Source organism: Pectinophora gossypiella, chromosome 11 (assembly GCF_024362695.1).
Source record: "Pectinophora gossypiella chromosome 11, ilPecGoss1.1, whole genome shotgun sequence".
Lineage (NCBI taxonomy): Eukaryota > Metazoa > Arthropoda > Insecta > Lepidoptera > Gelechiidae > Pectinophora > Pectinophora gossypiella.
The window spans coordinates 9,244,231-9,269,325 of NC_065414.1; the positions used below are offsets into that span (position 1 = coordinate 9,244,231).

The 25,095-nt window shown below is 38.2% G+C and overlaps 1 protein-coding gene across 2 annotated transcripts in view; it reads left to right on the plus strand.

Annotated features, from left to right (window-relative positions):
• Nucleotides 1–11,708: 11,708 nt before the first annotated feature.
• LOC126370918 (dynein heavy chain, cytoplasmic) overlaps nucleotides 11,709–25,095 on the plus strand; it is a 62,791-nt gene continuing 49,404 nt past the window's right edge. For both annotated transcript variants that reach the window (XM_050016040.1, XM_050016039.1), the window contains exons 1-16: nucleotides 11,709–12,037; nucleotides 12,244–12,314; nucleotides 12,994–13,196; nucleotides 13,852–13,989; nucleotides 14,845–14,962; nucleotides 16,971–17,084; nucleotides 18,458–18,630; nucleotides 19,370–19,490; nucleotides 19,979–20,100; nucleotides 20,958–21,099; nucleotides 21,870–21,977; nucleotides 22,335–22,440; nucleotides 23,315–23,514; nucleotides 23,894–24,029; nucleotides 24,532–24,638; nucleotides 24,904–25,067. In XM_050016040.1, the coding sequence (XP_049871997.1) occupies nucleotides 11,797–12,037; nucleotides 12,244–12,314; nucleotides 12,994–13,196; nucleotides 13,852–13,989; nucleotides 14,845–14,962; nucleotides 16,971–17,084; nucleotides 18,458–18,630; nucleotides 19,370–19,490; nucleotides 19,979–20,100; nucleotides 20,958–21,099; nucleotides 21,870–21,977; nucleotides 22,335–22,440; nucleotides 23,315–23,514; nucleotides 23,894–24,029; nucleotides 24,532–24,638; nucleotides 24,904–25,067 (2,264 nt within the window). In that variant the 5' untranslated portion in view covers nucleotides 11,709–11,796. The remainder of the gene's footprint in view (nucleotides 12,038–12,243; nucleotides 12,315–12,993; nucleotides 13,197–13,851; nucleotides 13,990–14,844; nucleotides 14,963–16,970; nucleotides 17,085–18,457; nucleotides 18,631–19,369; nucleotides 19,491–19,978; nucleotides 20,101–20,957; nucleotides 21,100–21,869; nucleotides 21,978–22,334; nucleotides 22,441–23,314; nucleotides 23,515–23,893; nucleotides 24,030–24,531; nucleotides 24,639–24,903; nucleotides 25,068–25,095) is intronic.

Below are 25,095 nucleotides of genomic sequence, written 5' to 3' on the forward strand. Positions count from 1 at the left end.
TCAGACAGGCAATCGCTTCTGTAAAAAACCTGTCAAATGTTCAGGTTAGTTAAGCGGACCCTGTGAAAAACGGGATAATGCTAGGGAGATAATGTAACATACACGCACTGTTCGACAAAATGTTAAGGAAAGGCAGAATGCATGTAGCTATTTATACCCGGGCGTGTCGTAATGGTGGCCTAAGGGATTGTCCCCTCCAGCTTATTGTACTTATCTATATAGTCAACCTGAACCAAATGGGATCAAAGCTAACAACGTATTTTATCATATTATAATACGTCTGATGACTTTCTTGGCCATAGAATAAGGATTAATACGTATAGAACGGCAACTCTCCGCTCCCCACCAGCGTCTGAGCTTGGTTTATCTCACCCCCTCTCGAACATAGTATAGTATAGACTTGAATCGTATGGTGTCAGACGTCACACACACAGATGCGCGTGTACGATAATGTCTATGTGTTGTGAAGTGTCCGAGGTGTGTTGAAACAGATGGAGTTTCAACTTGCCCCATCCATAGGTAAAATATAATTACCTAACGACTGCCCCAATATAGGTGTAACTACCTACTCAAAGGTTGCCTGGAAGAAATTACCTATTTGCATGAGCAATAAGGCCGCCTATTTCTTTATTTTATGCCCTTTTTGCTCAATAAAGTAGGTACACGTAATATAAACAGCCTATATAATATGTTCCACTGCGGGTTGGTGGAGGTGCTTTTTTACGGCTAATAGCCGGGACCAACGGCTTAACGTAGGGTACGTTTTTCGAAGCACGGAATCATCTTACTATTCGGACAATCAGGTGATTCAAGCCTTCAACGTCCTTACCATACCATACAAAGGACAGTGTTACAAAGTGATTTTAACAATGTCCCCATCAGGAATCAAACCCGGACTTCCAGGTCGTGAACTTAACGCTCTAACCACCAGACCACGGAGGCTGTGTTTGAATAAAGTATATATCTCATATATACCTACTCTGATTCTCCTTCTCTACACTAGGCTACTAGGTGGAGCTATAATAGGTAAGTATATAAAAGGTTTGATTATTGGAACCACTGGAAACTGCTAGAATTGCAAAGAGCTTGGAAACAGGCCAACATTTGCCGAACGATTAGCACAATCAATACCCGCCTACTGAGCAGAAATACCAGATTCGAATCCCAACCGTGGAAATATTAAAAGCCTTCGAGACGACGGGATGTTGGGGATCGGACGCCCTTAACTTTGTCAAGGAGATTGGGCGTCGGTTACGAGAGAGGGGATGTGATGCTCACTCCGGGGCCTACCTGATGCAAAGGCTGTCCAATGTCCATCGCCATTCAACGTGGCAACGCGGCGAGTGTTATGGGGACCTTTGCGCCGGGTGAGGCGAGGGGGGGCCTGTTTGACTAAGCAGGGATCCCTGCTACAATGTTTAGTTAAGGTATTTTCTGTTTTTTGTATTTATTTTTTTTTTCTTTGTATTTTCCATTTTTATGTTTTTACAATAAACTTATAAATCACGTTTTGGACTTTTTGAAAACCTTTGGCACACACAATAAATATGTTATATAATTTACAATGGACCTTAGTTTGAAATAAACGAGTTCGAGTTTGAATTTGTATCCTGTTCCCTATTTCCCAATAATTACTATTAATAATTTTTATTTAATATTATTATTATTTACAGTTTTTTTTAATACACAATGAAATAGTTACTTATATAATTTCGTAAGGTTTTTGATCTCACAATCTCACTCAGAATCAACCATCGCGCTTCAATTAGCTTTAGAAAGTTTATCGCGCCAACTGTACTCAGTCGTATCTATCACATCACATGTAACTATGGAACTAATATTCCAAGATTTCCTTCGCTTGCTTCGTTCAGAACACTACTATGTTGCTAACTTTTGCAATCTTTTAAATAGGTTTTATTCGCATGAACAGTATAGAACGGGATAGAATATAGGGAACAGGATACAAATTAAAATTCAAACTCGTTTATTTCAAAGTATGGTCCATATAAAATTACATAACATTATAACATAGTTTTTTTTTTATTAATTTATTGTGCATAAAATTAAGTGATATTATATCACATATTAAATCTTCTATCGTCGGGGTTGTGAGGTGGAGTACCAACCTCATCAACCCTGGGATCAGGTTTACAATTGAACCGCTAAAGGCCCCTGACATGGCTCATATAATGACTACTTACTTACATCAGTAAGTAGTACCTATGACTCAGAACACGTTACTACATCTCTACTACTAACTCTACATACTCTACATCTTACCACGAACTCTACAGCAAGATCTTTTAATGTTTTGTACCACTACTCGTCCCAATAGAGTAGGTATTGTTTGTTTGTTTAGCCTATATTGCTCGTGTTGACTAGTAAACAAACGCATTTAATTAAATAACCATTATTTACCAAAACGTTTTATACACATATTCCCTCATATTCAAACACAGGTAGGAACAGCTTCTGCGGTTCCTATTTTATGCATACAATATGATAAGGTGGAATATGCAATGTGCATGCAACGGTGACGATCCTTTGATACGGCCACTGGTGAGATTAAAGCTTCTTGTGCAGGCTTAAAGCCATTTCATTCCAACAACATGAATGTGACGTTCCATTATTTGATCACAAATATGAAAATTCCCTCTGTTTCTACGTTATTACGAGTAATTTCATTCATTAATGTGAATATGGGTAAGTAATCTTACCGAAGTATATCTGGGTTATTTTTACTTGACAGCTCGTGCTGGGATTATCTCTACCAAAGACACAAAGCCGGCAAAAATAAAAATACATATCCTAAACAAATTACTCACATACGAGTAATTCACAGTCATCCGCACTACAAACTGAGCCAGATACGCATGTGTTCTGCAGTAGCCTAGAGTATTTCCATTACTACGAGTAAGTATAACGAAAACTCCGACGACCTCCGTGTTTGAGCGTTGGACTTACGATCCGGAGGTCCCGGGTTCGAATCCCGGTGTATCACAAAAATCACTTTGTGATCCCTAGTTTGGTTAGGACATTACAGGCTGATCACCTGATTGTCCGAAAGTAAGATGATCGAGTTAAATCTTTGTAGGTACCTTGTCGTATCATCGTTCTTATCGATTCTCGGTGAATAACCTCCTCGGGTTCGATACATACATATATAAACTCACGCCTTTTACCCACCGGGGTAAACAGAGACTAAAGGATTCCATTTCCTTCGATCCTGTAGATCGTATTGAACCTTTTCTAACATCCTTCTAGGTCTTCCTCTGCCAGCCCTACCACCAACCTTCGGATTCGGTACTAATTATTTAACTGTCAACAGAATAAATCGCAGGACCATCACAAGGACAAAAAGTTATCAAACAAATAGCATAGTAGTATAGTTGTAACAGTACCTACAGTACCTACTACAAAGCGCATTGTCTTATTTTAGGTACCTACTCGCTAAATCAATACACACTAACTCGTTCTCGAACTTTCTGCTTGACATCTCGTACCTATTGGCAATTATCCGGTTATATTTCATACATTTAAATGTATAAGAAGGTATCTTGTAATTATTATATAAGTTAGAGTAAAGAAAAAACATTATACTTCCATCAATGGTTCAGCTATTCATTACCCCGCGCGCCGCGCATGACTTTAGAGTCGACGAGAGGATTACCTATTTTAAGCTTTACGCTATTCGACCCTGTTTCGCCATTTTCTGACACCTGGCTGATGGCGTATTTGGAAATTTTATAGGTAGACAAGCTTTGACTCCCGATTGTGACTCAATATTGTTTTTTAATAAAAGTAGGTTTGCGTTTAATGGAAAAAGCTAACGTAGTAAATTGTTATTCACTTTAGTTTTAAAGAAGAGTAAATAGATAGAAGAAAGCAGTGGGGCGAAATGAAGTCGGCCCAGCATGCACTCACCAGGCCATTGTGATCGACACGCATGCATGATATCTATAATAGAACTGTCCGGACCTCTCCCTCTAGGCATCATGCCAGAACACGAGTTTGGCGACAAGGCTCTGTATCTAGAGGGTAATAACCGACACCGACTAAATCTACCACAAATGTGTCCCTCGATCAGCGCCACCCCCAGGTGTCACACCTTTAGGGTCTCGAGGGTAAACCTACGAACGTGAGCGACTCTAATCGCCCGCAGTGAACCAACAACAATAATCCAGTTCGGTAAGTCCAACTTCGAGAAAGAGATCTCTCGTCGGATCCAACTCGGATGGGCAGCGTTCGGGAAGCTGCGGAATATCTTCTCGTCCAGAATACCTCAGTGTCTCAAGACGAAAGTCTTTGACCAGTGCGTGTTGCCAGTGATGACCTACGGCAGTGAGACGTGGCCGCTTACTATGGGTCTCGTGAGGAGGCTCGGTGTCGCTCAGCGGGCAATGGAGAGAGCTATGCTCGGTATTTCCCTGCTCGATCGAATCAGAAATGAGGAGATCCGCAGGAGAACTAAAGTCACCGACATAGCTCGGAGAATTGCAAAGCTGAAGTGGCAGTGGGCAGGACACATAGCGAGGAGAACCGATGGCCGATGGGGCGGAAAGGTTCTGGAGTGGCGACCACGTGTCGGACGACGCTCAGTGGGTAGGCCCGCTACAAGGTGGACCGACGATCTGGTGAAGGTCGCGGGAAGCCGCTGGATGCGGGCAGCGCAGGACCGATCGTCGTGGAGATCCTTGGGGGAGGCCTATGCCCAGCAGTGGGCGTCATACGGCTGATGATGATGAACCAACAACAACCCGTAGCATGTAGTACGCATATCGCGTGCGACACATGAGTTTATCGACTTGAGTTATCTATCATAAATTATTTTACTTAATATCTGAAGTACTCCCCTAATTGGTTTATCTATCGCGTAGCTAATAGAGGTGGCTTGTTTATCGCATCGCGCGAGATTTGGGTAGTTTCCTAGGTCAAAGATAAATTATGTATTAAATTCTGATTACTAAATAAAGACAGATCTATAGGTACAAGAAACGGTTTTTTTCTATTTAACTTTTTTATGAATTCGAATAAAGGAAAATGTAATAATTAGTGCGACATTTTGTCACGTTTTTTTATGACGTCACGGGTTGTTTTATCATACAAATTCCATTGTATTTTCGTGTTTTGACATTTAGTGAAAAGTAACTGATTTGACTATAGTTGGAAAAAGCCCTTTTAATTGCGAGCGACATGTTACGGGGGCTAGCCCCGCTCAATACGGCCGACTCCGGCGACTGTGATTAGAGTGTATACCTTTTCGGTTTACCGCGGGGTCACCACAGACACTTGAAGTTACGGACTTGTTACTCGCACGCCTGTTACCCGTGTCGTCGCCACAAAGTCCGTCACACAAACTGGATTAAATCTGTCTTGCAAGTTCTTGGGAAATTCGTTCTAATAATAACGAAAATGTAGACATTTTTATTCTTTATCGTTACTTATTGTAGCTGTTATTAAATGTATATGCTCCCTTTGGTGCCATTTGTAGAAAAAAAATAATTACAAATTATTATTTTTTTTTAATATTTTTTTTTTTTACTCCCTATTTACTAAAAAGCAACGTGAAAACATAATAGTTCTATTTAAAATGAGTGCAGTAGATAGCACAGTGTCGTATAATTTATTGTGCAAATTATTTTTGAGCAAAATAAAATTAAATTCGAATTATTACACTTTATTGTAACAACAAACATTGGCATAAAAAACTAAAAGCAATAAAGAGAAAACGAATGCTAAATTATTTGTCTCGACATCAGATTAATAGCTGTTACTATGTTTTACATCACCCTACCTGTGTTTTAAAGTTTACTATCGTTAACTCTATACCATTTCATTCACACAGAAATGGATTTTCTAAACATTACAAAAGGTAAAGGGAAACTTGGGTAAACGGTGGGTAGAGACACTAATTGCCTATAGAACACACGTCATACGATAGTATCAATCAAGTATCAATTTCATAATTATAGGGTATTAATTTCAATCACGGTGATTTATCAATCACCGTGATTGAAATTAATACCCTCAATCAATATTTCAATATATCAATATCAGTATCAATATTTATATCAATATTATATCAATATTGATATAAAATATAAAATATTGATATATTATATCAATATATCAATATTTTTATTCGTACAAGTATCCCCATGCTACACTATCCCGCTATATTATATGATATTAAATATCTCCTTCATTCACATTACTTACCGAAGTTGTAACATTCAAACTGAAAGGAGAAGATCCAGTGAGAACGTAGAATATAGTAGTTCTATAACATACGAAAGTTTTGCTTCTAATAGATTAGGCTCAGGAGAACTTTCTAGACTTTCTTAAGAGATCATCCGTCAATTTGGAGCCTCGAGTTGCCTGCGATAAGCCTGCGAATATACAAAACATAAATAAACACTCGCTTGGATATTAATGGATATGCCTTTACTTAGAGCCGGTCCAAAAAGCCCTAGTGTTGCTATCTTTGTGACAAGCAAAGATCTACCTATCGATCTATTTATCTTTGTGAGACATCAAACTTAAATTGCTCCGCTCTATTTAGCGCTCTCATTCGTCCAAAAATTGTGACTTTCATACTAAGCCTGAGAAAATTCTAACAAATTATAAACTTTGTTTCCCAGTTTCCACCTTTTTTTGGACGTAACTTATTGCAGATTTACCGCAAATAACATTAACTAAGTACTTAGCTGGAACCTAGTACAAGTACAACCGATAGATCAAGAGGCTCTGTCAAATTAAGAAATAAGTTTTTGATTCTATTCGTCTAGCTTGAAATGGAAATGCAGTGTTCATTTTTGACAAGAGTATCAAGGTATTTGATAGGAAGTATACCTGAATTTAACACCCACTTACCTACTTAATTTACCTAAGTAGTACAGTACTTATTACATAAAGTATATTTATGTACCTACTTGGAATACAATAAGTTCCTGACGAGATTCCAGACCAGATTGGAAACTTCCAATTAAAGTTTCCAACAACTGTTGTGTTGCTCCGTGAACATTCATATCGCTGTTTTGCAGGCAATATTAATTCCAAGTTTTTATTTACTCTTCTTTAGAAATTCCTGAATTAGAGAGAAGTCACGAAGGTGTTACCGCTCCGTTACGTCGTGGCAACGAACTGTCTTTTATACTGGCCATATTATGTTCTTGTGATTTACATGTACTAAGCAAACCTGGATTGCACTTTTTAGCAACAGTGGTGGTGTATTTTGATTGGTAGAACGACGGAACTCCGACATCGGAACGAACTTTCACTGAGTGGAAACTACCAATTGGTATTTAAGCTATTTGCTTCCTAATTTGAAAAAATAAACGCACTCATAGCGTGGCCTCGCTCTATGAAAATCAATTCCCTGATAGATTTTTTTTCGTTTCCTGGTTTCCCCAAGAAGACAAGGGAAGACCACCTGTTTCAGCATCCATCTTAAATCACACATAGGTATCTATCTACAAAAGAAATAATATACTTATAAAACTTCTTAGCATTAGGTACTAAGAAGTTTTATATTTATTACCTAACTATTATAATTCCTTTTTACACAATTCTGAAAATGCAATTTGCTATGCTCGCATTCAAATTAAATAGAATCACAAATCAGACACGGCCATTTGGCGTAAGGACAAACTATCGCCATCTAACTTTGTTCCAGAGACTGTTAACTCAAAACGATTCGATTCTATTGAATAGAATTCATGAATCTATAGCGCCAACGACAAAGTTTCAAATTGTATTAAAGTATTCCCCCATAATTCAAGTGAAACAAGAAAACGAGGATTCAACCTCAATATGTGATCAAGGTGTCGGTATTCAGTGAAGCGAAGTTAAAGGAGCAAAGTTTGCGTATTCGCCCCGGGGCCGATCCAACTTCTCTGTTGCAATAAATAAGGATTTTAGCGACAAATTACCACCCAAAAACGTTTCGTTTCACCCTACCCTGTGAAAGTTGGGAACTAGTGAAAATAGGATAGGAAAACGGCACCAATGCAAACAAAGGTTTCGAATCAATTTCCCTAAGCGGCTGAGTGTTTCTCGCAACACTCGAGTTTTTTCGGACCCTTTCTGTGTAGGTAAGTAGGCATACATAAATCTCCCTTTACAGTTTCATTTTCAGAGTATTTTCTTTCCATTCTTTGTCTCGTTGCTATTCAAAGGACTTCACTCACACTGAGGGTTTTAGACCTTTACAAATGTGGATGCTGGTATACCCCAGAGACGAAACCAGAATTTTATTTTGGAAGGTATTGTCCACGGTACGTTCCCAGAATAACATTGCGATAAAATATTTATTGGTTTTTGAAGCATGCGTAAACCGAAGCGAACTATTAAATTCCCCTCATCACGGCACCGGCTGTTGTTAGTCTCTTCAATTTATTAAAACCAAAGTTCCGCAAAAATTCGTTGGCCGCAACAATTTATCAAATTACGGCAGTAAACATGCCTCATATTTTTGGCACTTAGGGGTATCTTTGTTTCAGAGCATAATAAAGACATTTTCCGGGGCGATAGAGCGTCCGATATCTTATTACGGCGAGCTTGTAAACTGACGAAACGCTCCTCGAATCACTGCCTTTATAGCCTGCACTGCCGATATTCACCTTCACTGATATATCTAACGGAATCCTCTCACTACTGAAGTAAACCTTACTTTGAAGAGCTTACAGTTCAAAATGAAGGCGATGCTGTTTAGAACAGGATAGGCTGATATAGGCAGATTTTTTGTCGACGGTGATGGATAAAAGCGAAGGAGCGAGGGTGACTTGATTGAAAATCCCGTTAAAGAGAAAAGGTTCTTTAAGGCGTTTTTGAAAGAGTAGGCGACGTTTGGGATTGGATCATACACATGAACGATATTGATTACTTACATAATATTAAATACATAATAATGCGCAAATTACAACATTAACTAAGATTAATTTGATGTACCTACCTACTAGGTAAGTTTCAAATTCGAAGGTACCTGTACTTACTTATTATTTTAGAATTACAACGTCAAAATCTATATATATATATATATATATATATATATATATATATATCCAAAACAATTAAGTAAGTATAAGATATCTAAAACGGGATTCTCTTAAAATGCATAAATGGTTTTGTCATAATTTTAATTACTTATCATAATCCTTTTCGCATAACGTTTTTAAGCATAATAGTACTTTCCCATAATAACAATATCTAAGAATACTGGTTTGTTAGGTATAACTTATTTTTGGACTAATATTTGTTGGTATTTTGATTCGCATATAAATAGGTATTCATAATTCTTTTTTAGAATAATAGTGTTTTGTCATAATGTTTACAACGCATAACAGTAGGTTAGGGTGCGGCGGGGGTGGCCCTTAGGCCACCCCTACGCCGCCAGCATGTTTATCTTACACACGAAATGTATGCTGAATGATGACCAACAGCATGAAATAGAGTCAAAAAATATAAAAAGTCACAATCATGAACCAAATGCAGCCAAGGAAAAAGTAAGTTTCGGAAATGTTCAAAGTTGTGCCAAAACTTTTCTTATTCGGAATATAGTTCTTATGCTTATAATAATTATGCTTATATATCATTATTGTCATTAATTATTGTGCTTATAATAGTTATGAGTTTCAAAATTGTGCTTAAAAAGTTATGACAAATTAATACTATGCGTAAGCGTAACTAATAATAGTACAAGTAACATTATGCCATGGTAAATTATTACATAAAAATTTATGCGTAAAAATAGAGAACCATCTAAAACAGCTCCGGACTTACCTACCCGAGCATTCGATAAAGCGTAGCAGCGTCAGTGATATAAAAGCTGTAAGAACATTAACTTCCTTCTACGTATGGCTCTCTCTGCTCTCGAAGTGGGAAAGTACATATAATATTATAACACGCTTAAAATTGTTGTGCTATAATGTAACAGAGGGCTAAGGGCCACAAAGCGCGTCGTTTATTAAATTAATTTGTCACGGTTCGCGCACCGCCTCACCCACACAAAGCATCTATTTAATTTTGTAGCAAATTCAAAGATTTCTGCGGCTTCGAAACCTCCCTAATTTCAGTGCTAAATTTAACGATGAATTTTCATTAATCTTTCTTTATAGTCGCCCTGTGAGTGGGCGAAAAACTGAAAACCTATAAATTATATTAAGTTTATTATTTCGGTGGCAAAGTGTTTGAAATCTTAAAATATAATCATTTTATTAATTTTGTTTGTTCTGCAGGCCATCTTGCCAGACTTCAGATAATTCAGAGCGATGCTAGTATGTGTGGGACAGGTGTAATTTCATTCGTGTTCTCTCCTTGACCATACCCCTAAGCATTTCTTCATTCCTTAAAAGTTCCTTCTCCTACTTCCAAACCTGTTCTGTTGCATATTAGGAATCCAGATACATACAGATATTTATCTTTATGTTATTTTAATTATTTATATGGAATTCCCTGTTTATCCTCCTTCACCTTATTGATCGTTTCTAAATTCCGTTCCTTTAATTTTCCTATTTCCTATTCGTTTCCCTATCTTTGTCTGTAGCAAATGCGCAAGCCGCGGGAAGCCAGAACCTAAGAACCAAAAAACATTTTAAAACTTTTAAAGGCACTTTTGTTTGCATTTAATAAAACTGACTGAGCTATGTTTATACATCTTCCTATCGTGTGGGTTGTGAGGTGGAATACCAGCCTCATCAACCCTGGTGTCAGGATTATTACTGAGCCGCCAAAGGCCCCTGACATGGCTCATGTATCGACTACATACTTACATCAGTAAGTAGTAACTGGGACCAACGGCTTAACGTGCCTTCCAAAGCACGGATCATCTTACTTTCGGACAATCAGGTTTCGGACCAAAGTAGGGACCACAAAGTGATTATTTGTTATATGTGGAGACATATAACGGGTTCGAATACCGGTCTCCACCGGGATTCGAACCCGTTATACCCGTTAACCCGGGGCCTCCGGATCGTGAGCCTAATACCGAACCACTGGACCACGGAGAGAGAACAATAAGAGGCAGTAAGTAGTATAATAATTGTTCTGAGGTAGTATAGCATGTGATCTTGTGATTATAGTAAAGATTAAAATCTTTACCATCAATTTTATCTGTGTATGTGTCTAGTGGTTAGAGCGTTAGGCTCATGATCTGGAGGTCCGGGTTCGACTCCCGATGGGGAACACATTGTAGAAATCACTTTGTGAGACTGTCCTTTGTTTGGTAAGGACTTTTCAGGCTTGAATCAACTGATTGTCCGAAAAAGTAAGATGATTCCGTGCTTCGGAGGGCACGTTAAGCCGTTGGTCCCGGCTATTAGCCGTAAAAACACCTCACCAACCCGCATTGGAGCATCGTGGTGGAGTATGCTCCATACCCCCTTCGGTTGATTGAGGGGTGGCCTGTGCTCAGCAGTGGGACGTATGTAGGCAATTTATGTTATATTTATGTATGTATCTACTTAGAAAAATAATTTAAAAATGCGCGAACAATATTCCCCTTAACTTTTATTGACATATTTCTCGATTATATTAATAATACAATCATATCAATTTTATGCAATGTTATTAGAAAATTAGAATTATCAGAAATCAAAAAAAGATTCATTTAGAAGCACGTAGCGCTTATAAAATAGCAACACTGACCGATGCGTCATCTTTTCCCCCTACTTCCCCGCTTTTACCCCGCCACAGCTGTCACTTGTCAAATTGCGGCTGCAACGGATGCGCCTTGCAGCCGTTTTTACGTATTATAAATTATTGATTCTTACTAGAACGCTACTGTAAACCTAAAACATCATGGGAGACTCCCTAGACGGGAGCGAAAATGCCCCGGAGGCACAAAACGTAGTCGTTGTAGACTTTCAAGACTTCGCAAATTACCTTAGAAGGGCTGCAACGGTACTTTTGCCTGAAGATGACATCGTTCCACCGGCTTTGAACGCTGCGTTGGACGATAAAGTGAACCAGGACTGCATTAGGAAGTTCATCTCGGACTCCCAAGTGTCTTCCCTTTATGTGCAACGGTTCTCGTCTAAAGGTAAACTGTGAAACTTCTGACATCATCACATACCTACATTCTCATTAGCATAATATTGATGCATTGCAGATAGAAGCTTCTGCGTTTTTTGCATCTGATTTTAAAAGACGGGTAGTCCTAAAACAAACTACCTACAAACATGTAAAGTTACTTGATATGGAAAAACGAGGTCATAAAATAATGTGAGGGTGAATCATTTTTTACAGAAGATGATAGTGAGCAGCCGACAGAAGGCGAAGAGGAGAAGGAAGCGGTCACCTACCAGATCAGCAATGAGGTAATGCTTTTATTTATACAAATCTACATGAATATCAAACTTTTCCATGGTATTTGAGAATATATAAGCATGAGTCTTTAGAACATAAAGAGTTCTCTTATTTGTTTTTTATAATGGAATGTGGTTTGCATTGGAATTGGAACATTAAAAGATGTTGCACTGTTCTCATCTTAAAAGCTAATGCCATCAATTAATACTGTAAAAAGCATTAATTTCCTTTTATTTCCATAACAGGCAGTTTACTTTTACAGAAATTAAAATAAAAATGAACTGTAAATGTTATTTGAGTACCCACATTTCAATTTCTTCTTCTTCTAATCCTTTTGTCCCCTGTTGGGATGTAGGGCTCAAATACCAGATTTCCTATCCTTGTGACCTTTTGCAGCCTCTCTAGCTTACTCCCATGACATGCTGAGAGTCTTTAATTCCGAGGTTATCGAGACGGGTGACCCACAGGTCCTCTAAGGACATGACCAATCCACCACCATTTCCATGTGCGGATAACAGCCTCCACAGCACTTTGCCCAGTCAATCTCCACAATTCTAGGTTTCTAATAGTTTTAGGCAAGAAAATCTTTAATATTTGCCATTAACATTTATCCCACATTGCATAAAAAAATACCCCACATTTCATTAAAATTTTATAAATTATAAATTGTCCATATAATTCATTGTTCAGGTACACTTCACATCTCCTCGAGTGGCAGCCTTCGTCTGCATCAAGCGTGGTCAGGTGATCGAGGCTGACAAGTCTATCCACAGTCAGCTGCGACTCATCAACCTGTCGGATGGCTCCCCATATGAGACCCTTCATGCCTTCATCAGCAAGACAATGGCTCCATTCTTCAAAAGCTATGTGAAGGAGAGCGGTCGAGCTGATAGGTCAGTCATACATATCTTTATTTTGTTTGTAAAAAATAATGTTCGGCACATTGTTAATACCTGGAATAAAATAAACTTGCTTTACAAGTCAGTCGATTACATAAGATCACTAAACCTTTTAAGGGGCAATGTATACGTTTTTACAATAAGATTCCAATTGACATTCAGAATTTGCCTTTCAACTGTTTTATGACAGTAGTTAAACAGAAACTATGCAAAAAAGGTTATTATAAGGTTAGTGATTATTTAGAAGATATGAATGCATGGGATTAACTGTCTGAGAACTGATATTAGGCAGCTAAATTACTCAATTGTATAATAATATTTTGTTTTTTTTCTGTGCCGAGGTTTTTCTTGCAGCTTTTTTCCCCGGCTATACAGGTTGTGAGAAGCTGCAGTAGTTTTAGGCGAATGAGACATTCGTTATGTAAAAATTGATGATTTAAAGTGTAACTATGTTACCTACTGAATAAAGATATTTTTGAATTTGAATACATTGTAAAATATTTTTAAAGATTCTGATGGTAGTTTCATATCTCTGCTTTAACACAGTAAGAATGTTTTAATAATAACCTTGCTTGGTATACCATAAATAAAAAAAAATTGATCAATCAATTTGAAGAATTTGTTGTTAATAAACTGTTTTCTGTCACAGGGATGGAGACAAGATGGCGCCGTCAGTAGAGAAGAAGATTGCCGAATTGGAGATGGGTCTTCTGCACCTCCAGCAGAACATTGACATCCCGGAGATCACCCTGCCTGTGCATCCTTTGGTTGCAGCTGTCATTAAAAGGTATATTCTAGTCTTTTATTAATTTATTCTGTGATCTGTAGGAGGAGAAAGACAGTGACTGATGACGTAGTTTTGGCATGTCACGCCTATATCCCCGAAGGTGTAGGCAGAAGTGTATAGTTTTCTTGTGTATATATTTACACACACTCCTCGCCAGCTATTTTCAGGTCTCATGTAATAGGGACTGAGCTTATTGCCATTAACCGGGCACAAATCCTGGAAACTATATGTTATCAATTGGATCACAGATAGAACCAAGCTTGAATTCAGTGGCTTAGAGTCCAAGGCAAGATTCAAGCACATGAAATTACAAGTTAAGTGACACATTCTCCGAACAGGGCTATCGATGTAATTTGAAATTGAAAGGGAGTTTTTTTTTATCTAATTTTTATCGAGGCTTGAGCCACTCTTAGTGGTTATGCCAGCCTCATAGTTTACAGCGTTTAATGATGATCAAATCGTCACTTTACAAAAGAACAGCATTACAGCACTACACCATGCTGTTCAGGGATTGTTATTCCTAAGAGACACAGTACAGTATTTATATACAAGTTTTGCCATTACGGTTAGTGATGAAAGGGAGTAATTCTCAGTAATATCCAGGAAATCCTTTCTTCCAGTGATAAATAGGTCAGCAGGTGAGCTGAAAGAAATCTCTTTGTTACAGATAAGCTTACCTCTATTGTCTGTTTTATTTGTATGTTCCTTTTGTCTGTTTCTTGTGTACAAATAAATAAACGTACCCTACATGCATTGTGTCGAATACACAATTTTTTCACTCTGGTGAATCAGGAAAGGCCTGGGACATTAATGGGAAGTTATATAGTTTTCTTTTATGTGTTATACATTTTATAGGGCTGCAGACGAAGGTCGCAAGCCTCGCGTGGCAGACTTCGGCGACAAGGTGGAAGACTCCACATTCCTCAACCAGCTGCAGAACGGAGTCAACCGCTGGATCAAGGAAATACAAAAGGTGTGCATACTGCTACCCTCTTTTTACTATACATGTTTTTACCTCTAGTTATTAAATAACTTGTAATGTACCCTCATTGATTTAAAAGATGTGTTGCTGTTGCAGTTTCTTGTCATTTCTTCTCCTCAGCCATAACACCTTGCGAAATGACGTAAATTCAAAATGTTACATTGACCTTCAACAAGTTTATCCATGATAATTACGTTGAATAAATGATTCTGATTCTGATTCTGATTCATGTTATTTAATAATTATGCATATAAAAATATAAGATTTTTTTATTTTAATTTCGACCACAGACAGTCATACATAATACTGTTTTGTATAATACTGTAAATGCTCACAGTTTCAACAACTGCTAAGAAACTATGTTTATCGTAATATGTCCCTCTTTTATGATTGTACATAATATAAGCTCACGACTATACCCCAATTAGGGTAGACAGAGGTCCATCTGAAGGTACATTTAAGTACCCACACCTCACAGACCAATGTGTTAGGTGGTGAGCCGTATCACCGTATACATACATACATAAACTCACGCCCGTAATCCCTAATGGGGTGGGCAGAGCCACAAGTTATCAAAGACAACTTGCAGCCACTACAACCAATCATCACCGTCTACAACGATCGATAAATAAATAACTCATTTGTGCAAGTCGGGTACCACCGAGGTTCGAAACGGCGCTCTTCATTTTTTTTTTGTTTTGGTTTTCCCCGAAGGGTAAGGCAAAGGGAACTATGCCCATACAGCCATGTCTGACGTATTTTTTTTTTGATGATTAATGAAATGATGAAAGGTGATGATGATGAAACCTAAGCCCCCACCCTCGGAGTAGACTCCTACTCCGAACCCCAAACGAATTAACTCAAAAGTCCGCATAAACTTTTGAGTGATGAAGCGGCTTCCCGGCACGAAGCGAAAATAGGCAGATACACTTTGTTTATTGAATACTCCAATATAATAACACTCGCGAATGTCGTCCGACTAACTTAATGCGATCATTAACCACAAAACACCACTTCGTATTAATTATTTAGATTACTCAATGAAGAAAGCAACTGTCCCGTTCCCGTTTCCCGCCGAAAAGCCCGGCGCTCTTCATTTGAGAAGCAAGCCAGTGAACCACAGGATCACAGTGACTTATGATTGTACATGCCATTCTATATATTCGAAATTGGTTTATTCTATTTTTATTTTATTTTTTTATTTTATTTATTTGGGAAATTTACAGCGTCTTAATAGTATTAATAAAACTTAAGTATATAAATTGGAAGGCCATTACAAACTTCCACATACAATTATAAATGTAAACAGTTTTAGCAAAGAATGGAAGCTGCGCCGTATATCGATGCATCAGTATACTTAAATTATGTGTTTATGTGTGTGTGTGTGTGTGTGTGTTTGTGCGTGCGTGCGTGCGTGCGTGCTAGTGTGTGTGTGTGTGTATGTGTATGTGTGTGTGTGTGTGTGTGAAAGACAGTGATCATCCCAGCCCTCCGATTAGTTATTTATGGATCGGATGTAAAGAGTCCACTGGATGATCGCTGCAGTTCGTGTGAATGCGTGTGTGTTAGGTGTTTTGAGTGGATTCTGTAATATGCTTATTTAAACCATGTTTGAAGGAAATTTTAGATAAAAAAAAATTCTAGCACACTGTAAGGAATTGAAGAACTGTGATTTTACTTTTTAGTCACTATGATATGTGTAATTGGTTGTGATATGTGTATGATTATGTGTCAAGATGAATTATGAATTTCTGATTATAAAATATAGTCAGATCTAAAACTAACGTAAACATTTTATTTTTTCTAATTATTTTATTTATGAATTTTAATCAAGAAACGTAATAATAAGTCCGATATTTTATCATGTTCTTTTATGACGTCACAGTGTGCACTTTCATACAAATTCCATTTGAATTTCGTGTTTTGACGTTTACTAAAAGTAACTGATTTGACTAGTTGGAAACTAGCCTATTGCTTAATCATTTTTTTCTGTTTCTAGGTCACCAAACTCGATCGTGATCCTTCGAACGGCACTGCCCTACAAGAGATCTCCTTCTGGCTCAACCTCGAGAGAGCACTCCATCGCATTCAGGAGAAGAGAGAGAGCATTGAGGTAGTAATTTATTTCCATAATAAAATATAACTAAAATAAAATATAAATAAAAAATAAATATAGCGAAAGTTGATGGTAGGGCTGGCAGAGGAAGACCGAGAAGGACTTACGATGATCAAATTGGAGATGTCCTTAAAAAAGGTTCAATACGATCTACTCTGAACCGGCGTGCGTGTATGAAGCGATTGATGAATGTGGAGGAAGCAAGAGAAGTGTGTCAGGATCGAAGCAAATGGAATTCTATAGTCTCTGCTTACCCCGGTGGGAAATAGGCGTGAGTTTATGTATGTATGTATGTATGTAAAATATAACTAATTGGGTCGTGTACTAGGTTCAAGACAGATTATAAACTTCTTATTACTAAATAAAGACAGATCTAAAACTAACGAACAAAATTTTTTTTTTTTATTTAACTTATTAATGAATTTTGATCAAGAAAAACGTAATGATAGAGATTTTATCACGCTTTTCTATGACTAGTGTGCTTTTTCATACAAATTCCATAGTAATTTATTGTTTTGACGTGTAGTAAAAAGTAACTGATTTGATTAGTTGGAAATTAGCTTATTATATAAATTCATTATAATGTTAGTCTAACATAACGTAATATAGCATCACGCCTGAACCCCTAAGGGGTAAGTAGAGGTGTACAGTATAACATGCCCATTTATATCAGCTCTTTGTCCTACTCAAGAACGCGATTTCGTTCGTGTTAATTTCTGTGTTCGTGTAAATATCTTATGCATGTCACTGAGTTTTTATCTACCTATGAACCTATAGTCATTCAAATCTTATGATATATGGTGCGCCAGAAGGGTAAAAGACATACTTTCATGTTTAATCAACATTTAAATTGTTCTTATCGTGCGGGTTGTGAGGTGGATTACCAGCCTCATCAACCCTGGTGTCAGCCGCCAAAGGCCCCTGACATGGCTCATGTAACGATTACATTCTCACATCAGTAAATAGTAACAGGTGATCAGCCTATAATGTCCTAACCAAACTAGGGATCGCAAAGTGATTTTTGTGATACCTCCCCACTGGGATTCGAGTCTAATGCTCAACCACTGGACCACGGAGGCCGTGTTACTATCTATCACAGACCAAGTAGAGATGCTACGCATCTATCTATGGGCAAAAGGAAAAAAAAAACAATAAAAGGCAGTAAGTAGCATAGCTTGTGATTATAGTACAGATTAAAATTATTTCCATCAAAATCTGTGTGATGTACTTACTTAGACCACTGCCCACAACCACTGGACCACAGAGGCCGCTATTGAAATTGTTGGAAACCTATAATTAGCTGCATATTTTCGTTATCTGTACGTATATTCAGTAAGATGGCTGTTTAAGTAAAATAAAATCGTTTGCAGGTGGCCCTAACCCTAGAGATCCTGAAGTACGGTAAGCGATTCCACGCGACGGTGTCGTTCGATACCGACACGGGCTTGAAGCAGGCGCTAGCTACCGTCTCAGACTACAACCCGCTCATGAAGGACTTCCCCATCAACGACTTGCTCAGTGCTACTGAGCTGGAGAGGATCAGGTAAGGAAAAAAAAAAGAATATGATAATTATTTTGAATTGTTTTTTTACAATAGGGATAAACTTTAAAATAACTCTGTTTAGTTTTCTTATATTACAAATTGTATAATTCCATAGAGGTTACATGAATTATCTGTGGAAACTGTTTTGTTGTGATGCTACTTATATGTACTTATTTAAATCTGTTATAAAATACAACTGTTTGTTTCCCAAATAAACTAAAATAATAAAAAAAAACTATATATGACAAATGATTCAACATAAACAAAGTTTACTATATGATCAGGCTGGAAGTACAAAATACTTTATTGCACAACACAGGAAAGTTATTGCATTGTTTAATCATCCTTACTAGACAGCTCACCTCCGATCTGACGCTCACTGGTGATTCTGTCAGTCATTCATTGCCATTTGCCATTTTTTTTTATTTGTCATTTGCTTAACGTTCCCTCCGAAGCAGAGATCATCTTATTTTAGGACTATCAGGTGACCATCCTGCAATGTCCTAACCAAACTAGCGATCACAAAGTGATTTTTGTGATGTCTCTCCAACTGGGAATCGAACCAGGTTCCTCCAGATCGTGAGCCCAACGGTCCAACCACTGGACCACGAAGGCCGTTAGAAGTAGAAGTTTTGTTGTGCTTATTTTTATCTATTTTAACTTTTACTTTCTTTTTACTTATGTGTACAGTCATTTTTTTTTCATTCATTACAGTCATATTTTATTTGTATTTTCATAGGTTGGCAGTCCAGCAGATATTCTCGCACCTGCGCAAGATTCGGTCTACTAAGTACCCCATACAACGAGGCCTGAGGCTTGTAGAGGCCATCTCTCGAGACTTAGGACAACAGCTACTCAAGGTAACATACATAGAGGGAGATATAAGAGAGAGGGGTAATTATGTAATAAAATATAACCAAGTAAAATTATATTGTAAAAGGACCGAATACTCAAAAATACAATACAAAATCCTAAAAAAATATTTAATAAACATCTTTATTTTTAATAAGCATGCATTTATTTTTGGTAAAAGTTATTTTGGTCATTCGTACTAAAACAATACTGGGTGATATTCCTAATCCATGGTGCAATTTGGATCGTTAATAGCATATAAAACTTACTCTGTCTACAGTAAACACTACAATACAAAATAATTTATTGCACAACACAGGAATCCAGTTAAACAAACACTACAGAAGGTAACCTTATTGCTGAAGTAACAATAAGGCTTCTAGACTTTGTGTGATAGGATATAAATAATTCAGTACTGTTTGCCTTCAAGTTTAAGTCACACTCGAAGACAAATAGTACTGAAATATTTCTTATCTATAGTTATTCTGTTCCACAGGTACTTGGTACTAGGCGGTTGATGCATATTCCATTCGATGACTTCGAGCGAGTCATGACGCAGTGCTTTGAAGTATTCTCCTGCTGGGATGATGAGTACGAGAAACTGCAGGGTCTTTTACGGTGAGTTTTGTAATAATTGCCTTTTATCAAAAATCCTTTATTTAGTCATCGTTTATTACAATATTTCTTAACAAAATAATATTAATGTAATTAACAATTCAAGAACTTACGCGAAAAATCCTTTTACCTTTTCACCTGTGAAGTAAGCAGAGGTGTAAAGTATATACATGCACTTTTAGCCATATTTACGCTGGCTAAGTTTAAGGCCCATATAATAGACCTAAAAACGACGTAATATCAATTATGTATGATCTAAAACGTTAATGTATTTTAACTCCTTGAGCAGAATAAACAAAATTATTCTTAATACCTGATCAACAAAAACTGGCCTACCATGACCGTAACTTCATGAGACCCGTCTCCCCTTCCAACAGGTACTTTATAAGTGTAAGTTGTTTCATTAGTATCTGTAAAAAGATTACCAATTAGTTTTAACCGCTTCAAATGAGATGTCTGGAATCTGTTGGTTGAAAAACCCGAATTCCGGCTAAACCCGAATTTCGAGAAAGTCGCCATAAAACAAAAAATATCAACTCGCTAAGACGCTTCGAATATGGTGTGTTTGGAATCTGTTGGTTGAAACAATGATGTACCAGAACCCACTCTTAATAAGACATACTTAAAAACCCGAATTCCGGCTAAACCCCGCGAAAAAGTCGCCATAAATCAAAAATATCAACTTGTTAAGATGCTTTGAATGAAATATGTCTGAAATCTGTTAGTGTAGGGGGGCGTTTTGGTTCATCGTCCAGTTTCTCAAGAACAGTTTCTCAATTTCTGCATACTCACATATTGTCAGTACAATATTCTCAGTTTATCTCTTGATTATTCACATTAAACCATACTATCCCACACAGCGACATAGTAAAGAAGAAGCGTGACGAACACCTGAAGATGGTGTGGCGTGTATCACCGTCACACAAGCGCCTGCAGGCTCGCATGGAGCACATGCGCCGCTTCCGTAGACACCATGAGCAACTGCGCACTGTCATGCTCAGGGTAAGCTATTTACACTTTTACATCTAATAATACATCTTTCGGTGCCTATACTGCGGTATCCAGTGCGTGATGACCCTAGCCCATGGTTCAGGATACGTGCGGCACAGAAGACATGGCCAGCCAAATCCCACTTCAGTCTGGCGGACGGCCCACGCCAGATTTTTATTTATTATTTTTATTATTATTAAGCCTTAAGTATAACATTAGTTTAAATGCAATGTCCTGCAAAATTACATAAGCAATTTGTCTGCAGGATCACAGTCTCGCTCACCTGATTAAATTACAATAATTAAGAATTAAAAAATAGATATATCGGTTTTTAAACGCAGCACAGAGTTATCAATCCGGTCTACACGTTTTGCGCCCAATATGCTCCGCTCCATTGCTGTGACCTGGAGGCGTTTGCCCAGCAGTGGGATCAAGTTGGCTATTAATAATAATACATCTCTCACTTCATTTCATGGTTATAATGACGGCCTCTTTGGTCCAGTGCAGTTAGGCTCACGATCCAAAGGTCTCGGATTCGAATCCCGGCGGAAACGTACAAAAAACAATTTATGCTGGCTTGGTTAGGACATTGCAGGCTGATTACCTGATTGTCCGAAAGTAAGATGACTTCGGAAGGCACTTTAATCCGTTAGCCCCGGTTACTACTTATGTGAATACTTAGTCGTTACATGAGTCATGTCAGGGGCCTTTAGCGGCTCAGTAATAACCCTGACACCAGGGTTGAAGAGGTTGGTAATCACCAATGTATATTTTTCAAAAAGGTGCTTCGCCCCCGAGCGACGGTGGCAGCTGACCCGGGCGCTGGTGGGGAGCCCACTCAGCCCCATTCTCTACCAATGGATGCTGCCGACGCAAATGCTATTGCTGAGGTAAGACTTGTTATCATCATTCTAACGTTATATTTTTTTATGAAAACTTTTTTTTCTGCTATACGCCACCACAAAAGCACAAATACAACTAAATACAGTTAAATTGATATTTAATAGAGAGTAATAATGCCAACCTCAAAATACAGATCATCAATTCCTATTTAACATTGACATAGTATAGATTCATAATGAAAAAAACAATAAAGATAATAATCCTTACTCCCGTTCGCAAGTTCTTTAACCATAAGATTGCCTGGAAGAAATTGCTATATAGCAATAAGGCCGCCGATTGTGCTTCTCTTGCGGTTTATATGTGTAATAAATCGGTTTTGTATTGTATTGCATTACTCTTCGTAGGTGAACTTGGCGTACGAGAACGTGAAAGAAGTGGACTGCCTAGATATCTCGCGTGAGGGGTGCGATGCGTGGGAAGCGGCTGTGCGACGCTATGAAGATAGAATCGGTGAGTAATATCGCTCTCACTTATCTCTGATTTATAATGCGTTGACTCGTTACAAGTAACTAAAATCGATGTAATACAACCTCAAATCTTACACAATAAATCTTTCCTTCTGGTCGCGAGTCATCATCGACCTGGCATTATCCCGTTTTTCACAGGTTCCGCTAACCTAACCTGAAGATTTCACAGGTCCGGTTTTTTACAGAAGCGACTGCCTGTCTGACCTTTCAAACTGCGAAGGTCAATACAGGTTAGGTCACGCCTCCGTAAATGCATTTCTCGAGAATATGTGTTTCCTCACGATGTTTTCCTTCACCGCTGAACACGTGATAATCATTTACGATTCCAACATGAATCCGGAAATAAATTCGACAATCATTGGTTTAGGCCTGTGCTGGATTCGAACCCTTCCCTTCTAATCGCGAGTACATTATCGATGTACATTATCGATGTACAGAGCGTCACAGAGACTAGGCTATTATCGCAAATCTATTTAGCGTTTTATTACCGAATTAAAAGAATAAGAAAATTATTGTTTATTAACAGCCTATATATGTCCCACTGCTGGATACAGGCCTCCCCTCAAACAACCGGAGGGGATAGGGGGTAGATTATTACCGTTAATAGATTATTTTTATTACTATCTTTTTTAATTCACAATAAATGCGCGGGGACGTTGGAAATATCAAAATCTTGGTGACACTAAAGAATCGCCCGATCTCATTCACAATGAACCCGCGCGAAATCCGCGTGAGACGATATTACAAACCAAATTCTGCACGTCTACCGTACCCACGAAAGGGGCTTCAGGAATTGTACTATTTATTTCTTAGTCTATAGCTATACTTTAATAATGATATAAGTTATATTCCCCCAGACCGCGTGGAGACCCGCATCACAGCCCACCTGCGCGACCAGCTGGGTACTGCGAAGAACGCCAACGAGATGTTCCGCATCTTTTCGCGCTTCAACGCGCTGTTTGTGCGGCCGCACATCCGCGGCGCCATCCGCGAGTACCAGACGCAGCTCATACAGCGGGTCAAAGACGACATCGAGGCGCTACATGAGAAGTTTAAGGTTAGTTCTATTATAATTGCATCTTATTAATTAAAAGTAAGTGCGCTTTGATGTGGCCTTTTCAGACCCCCAGATGTTCCCCAACTTCTCAGCGCCTCAGCGCGCTATTCATGCGGTCACACGTTCGCGGCGCTATCCGAGAGTACCAAACGCAGCTCGGCACAAAGACGATGTAGTATAAACAATTACACTACATACAGAAGAGATATTTTTCGCCCTGCACCAAAACTAGTTTGAAGTAAGCTTGATTTAACTCAAGCAGGCAGTCATAATACAAAAACATTCGTTCTCTGAAATGATATTTTTTGCATAAGACAATTCTCGCAGTGGACATAATATTTTCTTCCAAATTATAACAGAAATACTTTCCAATCTGCAGGTACAATACCCTCAATCTAAATGCAGCCGTCTGTCCCTGGTGCGCGATCTGCCGCCTGTCGCCGGCTCCATCATCTGGGCCAAGCAGATCGACCACCAACTCACCGCCTACTTGAAGAGAGTCGAGGACGTCTTGGGTAAGAAACTGTTAAAATATTGCTTGAAGGTGCCTAGTGGTCTTTTAAATTCCGAGTATGCTTAGCTTCGTGATATTCATAAGTAGCGTAGTATTAATAGATAGTGATAAATGGAGACGTAATGGTTACACAGAACACATCTTCGAATGGCAATACCTTTTTTCTTCTCCAGCAAGGCTAATCTGCATAACGTGTATCGTTAGTTAAAATTAATTATAATTACCTAATAAAATGTTGTTGGTGGCACCAACAACATTGTCCAGCTGTTATCATTCATCAACACAACGTGAGAAGCATCGCCACTACCTAAATTTTGAAACCCCTGAAGAATTACGCCCGTAACACATCTGGACACCTGACAATGAAAAACAGCATATTGGATTACACAAATACCAAAAGGAGTCGAGTAGACTGGATTAGTGGGAGCAGAAACCTAATATAGTATGAAGATGTATTTCAGAACAAGAAAAATATTAAGCCACATATATTTCTGTCAATATAGGTAAAGGCTGGGAGAACCACATCGAAGGTCAGAAACTGAAGGCAGACGGTGACAGCTTCCGTCTCAAGTTAGATACCCAAGAGGTCTTCGATGACTGGGCGCGTAAGGTATGTATTTATACCGATCCTCTGCTGCCCGCATTCTGCGTTTTCCCGCGACTTATATTAATTATAATTGTGAATGTATAATTCTGATGTAAATCACAGTTCCGGCGTACATAACTTCCATAAGATAATGTCTTAATTTCTAATAAAAAACAAAAAAAGTAAAAAGGAATTTTTCAAATAATTATATTTCAGCTAACGCTTATATAGATGGTTCACACAATCATCAATGATGATCTTATATTGACCTTAATACCTACTATTCTAGGTACAACAACGCAACTTGGGCGTATCGGGTCGTATATTCGCCATAGAGTCAGTCCGCGCGCGCTCTAGCAAGACAGGCACCATACTCAAGTTGAAGGTCAACTTCCTACCTGAGATCATCACCTTGTACAAGGAAGTACGCAACTTAAAGAACTTGGGATTCAGGTACGTGAAATATTAGTTTGAAGTCCGC